This window comes from Labeo rohita, chromosome 2 (assembly GCF_022985175.1).
Source record: "Labeo rohita strain BAU-BD-2019 chromosome 2, IGBB_LRoh.1.0, whole genome shotgun sequence".
Taxonomy (NCBI): Eukaryota; Metazoa; Chordata; class Actinopteri; order Cypriniformes; family Cyprinidae; genus Labeo; species Labeo rohita.
In genome coordinates, this window is record NC_066870.1 from 31,520,964 (window position 1) to 31,529,075 (window position 8,112).

The 8,112-nt window shown below is 36.1% G+C and overlaps 2 protein-coding genes across 2 annotated transcripts; both read left to right on the forward strand.

The window, feature by feature from the left end:
• The first annotated feature begins 51 nt into the window (after positions 1-51).
• Positions 52-5,840, forward strand: LOC127177260 (probable G-protein coupled receptor 148). The gene is made up of 2 exons (XM_051129451.1): positions 52-197; positions 2,543-5,840. The coding sequence occupies exon 2, from the start codon at positions 2,622-2,624 to the stop codon at positions 3,591-3,593; it is 972 nt and encodes a 323-aa protein (XP_050985408.1). The 5' UTR covers positions 52-197; positions 2,543-2,621; the 3' UTR covers positions 3,594-5,840.
• Positions 5,841-5,911: 71 nt separating this feature from the next.
• Positions 5,912-7,504, forward strand: LOC127177244 (probable G-protein coupled receptor 148). The gene has a single exon (XM_051129410.1). The coding sequence runs from the start codon at positions 6,320-6,322 to the stop codon at positions 7,430-7,432; it is 1,113 nt and encodes a 370-aa protein (XP_050985367.1). The 5' UTR covers positions 5,912-6,319; the 3' UTR covers positions 7,433-7,504.
• Positions 7,505-8,112: the final 608 nt, after the last annotated feature.

Below are 8,112 nucleotides of genomic sequence, written 5' to 3' on the forward strand. Positions count from 1 at the left end.
CACCAAATGCAGAGTAACCATGGAGAGCTGAAAGAGTGTTAGTGCCGTGCCATCGTTTACGGATCTGTGCGCATCAGTGGAACGCCTGATCTCTGATAACAAGGACAGAGCCGGGAGGTATTGATCTGCGGCAACATTAGTCTAATGGGGGCCTGGATGGAAGCGGGAGTTACTGCACATGTGGATGTGCGGAACAGGTACGTGAGTCATTTTAACACGATTAATCGATTTTTAGTCAATGCGTCCGTATTTGATTCTTCCTCTCTGAGCTGTTTGTCGATCAAACGGGGCTGAAACTTAAAAGAGTGTTCTGCTGAGTTGGAATTACATACCATGGCGTAATGATTTGTGTGTTTGTATTAGAGATAACACACCATAGTACAACATTATTTGTATATATATGGTTTTTTTTGTGCTTGTCAAGCATCATGCTACTAGCAGTTGTGGTCGAAATTTGTGTATTTGTAAGTAAATTCTTCTCAGTCAGTTATATATAATACAAGTATATTGTTTTATATTTCATAGTCATCACTATTAACTCTTGGATTTGTGACGGAATCTTTTCCTGAAAATGTACAGTCACATATGTTCATACTCCCTAACTATTCTTTTTTTTTATGTATTTATTTTTTAAATGAAGTATTATTAGGAACATTTACTTTTCGTTCTAAAATAGGAATAGGGATTTTATTTTCCGTTTGGGGTTAAAATGACATAAATAATGACTTTGTTTTTAGTCAAATTGTGTAGGAAGAAAATTGCTTTGTGAATGTTTGATGGTCTTTAACTTAAAAAAATACTAATAATAATCAGGAATGATGATGATGTGATGTGTAACATTCATCCATCATTATTTTGAAAAAAAAGTAAACGGTAAAGATTTGTTCAGGTCATTATAACCATTTAACCTCTTTACTTTCAACGTCCCGCTGACAGGACACTTGGTGCTCTTTTTTCATTTGTCTTTTTTCCCTATCGAATATTTTTGTCATCATCATAAATTTAATATCATTTGAAAGCGTAAAATCTCAAAATGAATCATGTGAAAACCCTTACTATGAAAATGGTAAATTTAATTTCAAATCTTTTAGCAGTCTCCTCCTTAGTAGGTGGTATTAAGTGTCATATTACTCAATTTATTATAATATTTTACAATCAAAACGTTTTAGGATCTTGACCAATGTAAAGGTCTCAAAATTCCATATTTGGTGGTAATTTTGTGAAAAATTAAATGGATATCAACTTCAAATTTGGAACTTAACGAATTTAGACATATGGCTTTGACTTTATAGCAATAAATATTTTGTGCAATATTTATTTGATATAAAACATTTTCTTTACAGTAAATTTAAACTTCTGTAACATCTATGTTAAAAAAATGATAACTTAATTATAAAAATATTTAACATTTAAAAGCCAGAAAGTGATTCTAAAAGAAACATTTTATATTTTAGTATTTGTATATTAGGTATGTTTTGATTATTTATATATACATATATATATATATATAATATTTAATATTTAAACTAATGACTAAATGATATGCGTTGTTATTTGTCATGACAAAACTATATAAAGTGCAACTGGGTGAATCTCACAAAGAAATGTCTAATAACAAAAAAAAAAAAAAATTAGTTAATAAAATAAGCTTAAGTTTATGCGAGCCAGTTAAAAAAAAAAAAAGTTTTTATCTCACTCTTTTCTTGCAATTGTGAGTTTAAACCTTCCAATTCTGACTTTTTTTCTGACTCAAAACCCTATAATACAAACTCCAGAAATAAAGTCAGAATTGCAAGAAAAACTCTTTCTTGTAACCGTAAGTTTTGTCTTAAAATTCAATTTTGTTTCTCACAATTTTGAATTCTTTCTTGCAATTATGAATTTTTACATCTTGCAATTCTATCTTTTTTTCTCAAAACCCTATAATACAATAAAAACAAACAATTCAGATTTTTTTTCTTGCAACTGTAAGTTTTGTATCTTAAAATTCAATTTTTTTTTTTCGCAATTAGATTTTTTTCTAGAATTGTACAATATAGATGTAGACTTGCAAATCTAAGAAAAAAGTCACAATTGCAAGATATAAACTGACAGTTAAGGGGTTAAAGGGATAGTTCACCTAAAATGAAATTCTGTCATCATCATTGTTCTCACGGTCACAGAAGAAAGAAATCATACAGGTTTGGAACGACGTGGTAAAGAAATGACAGAATTTATTTAGGAGTTAAAATTTGGGCAAATATCTGAAGAAATTGTTCCTCTTCCTTTTAGCCGGAACTTATTGAACTGAGTTCCTTTGAAAAAAAAAAAACAACAACTCAGTCATGTCCCAAATAATTGCTAGTTAGTTGCCATTATTTTTCTATACAGCGTTTATCTGGACAAAAAAAGTTGTGTTCTGTCGTGACTTTTTGTTGTCGTTCCTGGTTTGAAAATGTAACTGCATTTTCTTATGTTTGAAATATGTTTGATTTTCCTCATCCTAAGTTTACAGATCACACGGTTTACAAGTCTGTACTCATGTGTCTTTTGCTTCCTGTAGGTAGAAAAGCCGCAAACAAAGGAGCTATTGTTCTTTAGCCAAACACTTTCTCTCAGTAGTGTGCTGCTGAACTCCAAACATGACTGATTCTGACATTGTCAACATCTCTGTGAAGTGGTACAGCATAATGAAGAGCAGTCACATGGATCTGTTCCTCATCCCCACAGTTCTGCTAACCTCCGTTACACTGCTGGTCAACCCTGTTCTGTCCCTCTGCATACTGTGTTTTCCTTCGCTACGTCAAGAGACCCGCTACCTGCTCCTTGCTAACATGCTCTTCGCAGATATGCTCTTCCTCGCCATAAACCTTGCGATGGTCTCCTGCAATTCTGTGGGCCTGTACATGCCCTACTGGTTGTGTGAGTTTATGATGGTGAGCATGGTAATGACATACAGCACCTCCGTGTTCACGGTCACGTTGATGGTCGTGGACACATACGTGGCAGTACGTTGGCCGTTACGTTACAAAGAGATTCTCCCACCATCTCGGGCCAGGAAGATAATCATGGGCTTGTGGGTGATGGCCGCAGTGTGTCCCATCTCTTTGCTCGTGATGTTTCAGGTGGTCATGGGCAGTGATAAGAAGGAACGTCCAGTGTGTTTGATGTTGATTGCACTGTATTCGTTGGAACAGAAGATGAAGGTTGGCGTTCATTTGTACTTCATCATTGGCATCAGCCTCTGCACTATTCTCATTGTGTACTGTTATATCCATCTCTACATCATCACCAAGACTTCTGGGATATGGCGTAGTCGGTACTCTCGTGCGCGTATGACGCTTCTGGCACACACTCTGTTGCTCATGATGTATTTTATACCCGCGTTGGTCTTTGCCATCGAGCTGGCTCTTTTAAAGGACAAAACTCAGATTCAAGATTCAAACTCAGATAAAGTGGGAGTGTGGATTAACTTGGTGAACATGTGCGTTTTGATGCTGTTGCCACGCTGTTGCACTCCTTACCTGTACATCCTGCGCTATCGAGAGATTTACAAGACTGTCCAGCAGGTGTTGTGGAAAAAGAGATACCAAAGTCAGAGTGTAACCTACTGAACTTGAAGCAGAGCAAGCCTGCAAAATAACTGTATCTGGTTGCTCTGCCGTTGGAGGATTCATTTGCAAAAGAGGAAATTTAAAAGACTTCTGAGCCAGAAAGTGATTCTAAAAGAAGCATTTTATATTTTAGTATTTGTTTTGTTACATTCTATTAAAGCATGTTAACTGTTAACATCAATGTGAGTGTGTCCCAGCACTGGGGATGGACAAGTTAGTGCACTCTCAGGGCTGGGTTTGCAGCTGGAAGAGCATCCGGCGTAAAACGTGCCAAATCGGCTGTGCGGATCACTCTGCTGTGGTGACCCCTGATCAAGGGAGCAAGCCGAAGGAGAGAGAGAGAACTGTTAACATCAATGTATATTAAGTATGTTTGGAAGTATGTTTTTTTTATATTTTCATATTTAAACTAAAGACTAAATAATATGTGTTGTTATTTATCATAACAAAACTATATAAAGTGCAAATGGGTGAATCTCACAAAGAAATGTCTAGGTCACGTTTCCGCCACTAAGTAAAAAATAAAAAATGTAATTGTGAGTTTTTGTCTCGCAGTTGACTGTTTTCTCAGAATTGTACTCTATAATACAAACTCAAAATAAAGTCAGAATTGCAAGATTTTTCTCACAACTGCAAGTTTTGTATCTCTTTTGTATCTCTTGTACTTTTGTCTCACAATTCCAAAGTCAAAAATGACTTTTTTGTCAGAATTGTGAGATATAAACTTGCAATTGTGAGACTCATATGTTCTCAGAATTGTGAGTTTATAACAATTGCAAGATATAAACTTCTCATTTTTAGTGAAAAAAAAAAGAATTGTGAGTTATCTCTCAGATTTCTCAGATATATTGCATTTTTGACATATACGCAATTCTGAGAAAAAAGTCAGAACTGTGAGTTAGAATTAAGAGAAATAAACTCGCAATTGCAAAATTTTTTAACTTGCAATTCTGACTTATAGATGAGATATAACTTGCAATTGTGAGTTATGAAGTCCGTTTCTCAGGGGGGAAAAATTGCAGAATTGCAAGTTAATATCTCATAATTCTGACTTAATAACTCGCAATTGCAAATTGTGAACTGCAAGATGTGGACTCACAAATCTAAGAAAAAAAAGTCACAATTGCAAGATATAAACTTACAATTCTTTAAAAAATAAAAAAAAGTCAGAATTGTGAGTTATACACCTTGCAGTTCTGCCTTTTTTCTCTGAATTGTATAATACAAACTCAAGAAATAAACTTGCAATTGTGAGTTATAAAGTCTTAAATGCAAGCTATAAACTCGCAATTCTAAATATAAAAATAAAGTCAGAATTCAAAATAAAAACAGTTCACAAATGCGAGTTTGGTATCTTGCAATTCTGACTTTTTTTTGCAGTTCTGAGTTTATAGCTTGAAAAAAAAAAAAACCTTTTTCTCAGAATTGTGAGATAAACTCACAATTGCGAGTTGATATCTTGCATTTTTGACTTTCTTTTTGGGTTAGTATCTCACGATTCTGACTTTGTTTCTCTGAATTTTATAATACAAACTCAAGAAATAAATTTGCAATTCTGACTTTTTTTCTCCCAATTGCATGATATGAAACTCACGATTGTGTGTTATAAAGTCAGAACAGCGAGATAAAAACTTGGAATTGCGTCAGAATTCAAAATAAAAACAATTCTTTTCTCACAATTCTAAGTTTATAGCTTGCAATTCTGATTTCTGAGGGGAGAAAAAAGACTGATATTCCCATGAATCTTCTCAGAATTGCATGTTTATATCTCACAATTCTGGCTTAATAGCTTGCATTTGCGTTTTATAAAATCAGAATTGCAAGACATAAACCTCACAAATCTGAGAAAAAGAGTCACAATTATTAGATATAAACTTGCAATTCTGAGAAAATTAAGTCAGAATTGTGAGTTTTTATTTTCTGACTTAATTTGTCAGAATTGCACATTTATTTCTCAGAATTTTGAGTTTATATCTCACAATACTGGCTTTGTAACTCACAACTGTAAGTTTATATCTTGCAGTTCTGAGAAAAGTCAGAATTGTGAGATGTAAACTTGCAATTGTGAGAAAAAAAGTCAGAATTGTGAGATAAAAACCCGCAACTACCTTTTTTAATTTTTTTCGGTGGCGGAAACGGGCTTCCATGTAATTTTCTTGATGCAAAATACAGTTTTCATGTTCTTGTCTTGTCTTTTTTTTTCTTGACAATTTTTATGAGAGATTTTCCCAGCAATATGTTGTTATTCATGCCTACAATGTTGATTCAAACTCTTGTGTGCAAAGCAGTGGTCCATAATGCTGTTTTGTTCTCTTAGTTAGATAAATAAATTTACATTTCAGTATTTTTACACGATTGTGTCTTTCTCCGATTTCCTCCAAGCGTTCAATGTTTAACCTGTGTGGCACTTAGTTCTCTAAGTTAAACAATCAATCAGTCCAAAAATAACAGTGTAAATGTTACGCAATACTTCTGATTCTAGGAAGACATATCAATATTTATGCCTTTGTGCAAAATCCCAGAGTGTCATTCTGATCCATTTAGCTGTGAAGTAATATTTACCTGTTTCTCCATCTCCACGGAAACCATCTACAAGTGTGTCTGACAAATCCACATCTGTCTCCTGAATCACTTACCACAGTCTGCAGGAAGGGACAAGGAGAGACACATTTACCTGTCCGTCGCTCTTTCAACCCTGGATTGGACACACAAACACATGCCAAGAGATGGAAACTCTGATGGAGGGAAAGTCGGAGCGATTCTACTTAGTTGCCGAAGATGTTTTTTTATCTCTGCTTTGTTCGTTTGGGAATTGGTACAACAGGTCGGGTCGAGCTGAGCTTCACAGACTTTCTTCTAATTTAACGAACTCCTCTGAAACCCCAGCAGAGATGTTTGCGCACGAGTGGCGTGGATTCATCCCTACCTGCTACATGAGGGTGCTTCAGCTGTGCCCCGTTTTGGCCTTCCTGGCTATTCTGATGATCACTCCGGTTCTTCTAGTACATATCCTGTCTCGAGTCGACCTGCGGCAGCAGACGCGTTACCTCCTCCTCGCCAATGTTCTCTTCAGCGACCTGCTCTTTGTTTCCATGAATATCCTGAGTGCCTGCATCAATTTAGCAGGTGTGTTAATGACGGAGTGGCCGTGTGCCATGCTGCTCTTCCTGTTGGCGGTCTTATACAGCTCTGGCGTGCTAAGTATTACAGCAATGGTGCTGGATACCTGCTTTGCAGTGTTAGCCCCCTTTCGCTACCTGGCAATGTGGCCTGTGTCACGAACTTACGTAGCGATCGCCGCCATCTGGATCTTCTCTGTCTTTTTGCCTGCGGCAGCTATTAGCATGTTTTTGTGGTACCATAGTACGACCCCCTGCGCTCTCCACCTCTGCTCCCTGCCTTTGCTGATGGTTTTGACCGTAAGCCTTTTTCGCCCACTCCACGTCTCCATGCTGCTGACCGTCACGGGTATCATTTTCATCCTCCTTCTGGTGTTGTCTGGTTACCTCATCCTCTACTTCTGTACCCGCAGTTCGGGCGTGTGGAAGGGCGAGACCTCGTCCCGTGCTAGAGGAACATTTTTCATCCATTATCTCCACCTGTTCCTGGCTTTCTGTCCCCTGCTGGTTTTGATGATCGAGCTGATGCTTTGCCAGAATAGTCAGACTATGGACCCCAAAGCAAGCCTGTGGATGTCCCTGGTCGTGTGTAATGTCCTACTCATCCTGCCCAAAGCCTTAGCGCCGTACCTGTACGGGCTCCGCTATAGAGAACTGTGCAACTTGCTGTTCCAGTTCTTTCACCTGAATAAGCCAACTACTATCACACCTGTGATATAAATATGCTTATCTGAACTTATGAAAAAGACATTTAAAATGGTGTTGTTGAACTTTTCATTAGAGCTTGCTAATTTCATCAAATATTGAAATTAGCAAGCTCTAATTATGCTTAACTGAGGTTTTGTTCACAGGATTAAAGTAATAATATGATTTGTCAGAATAATATGTGAGAATAATCAAAAATGTACTTGTAATTATGGCATTTATTGTGTTTAAAATGGTATGATGTATTTTTAATGGTATTTTCTATGTATTTTGGTTACTAAAAACAGATACACACAGTTACACACATACGTCAGATTTACTACTGTAAACCCTATAAGAAATTATAAGGGGCTTTACAAACAATGTAAGAGATTTTGAATATTTCTTATTTTGGTTTTTGGAACCAAGTTAACGCTACTATATTTTATTGTAGAAACAATAACTGTAGTCGATATTGTATTTTGACTGAAACTAAGCAATGTAAAACATTACTGTTATTTTCTTAGGGCCATAAACCGAGCACCTGTAGCTTATGTTGACATGCTTATTTTACACATTAGCATTATTTAAAGGATTACTGTAAAAATAAGAATAAAACTTACCAGAGACATCTAAGCACTAAAACGTTGTGCTTTATATCCTCAGATGTGTTCGTCTGACAAAAGGTTCACAAAAGTCACTGCTGCTGCAAATTC

What these genes read in the sequence shown, in the direction of transcription:
- LOC127177260 (XM_051129451.1), top strand. Translation starts at nt 2,622, where the DNA reads ATGACTGATTCTGACATTGTCAACATCTCTGTGAAGTGGTACAGCATA.
- LOC127177244 (XM_051129410.1), top strand. Translation starts at nt 6,320, where the DNA reads ATGGAAACTCTGATGGAGGGAAAGTCGGAGCGATTCTACTTAGTTGCC.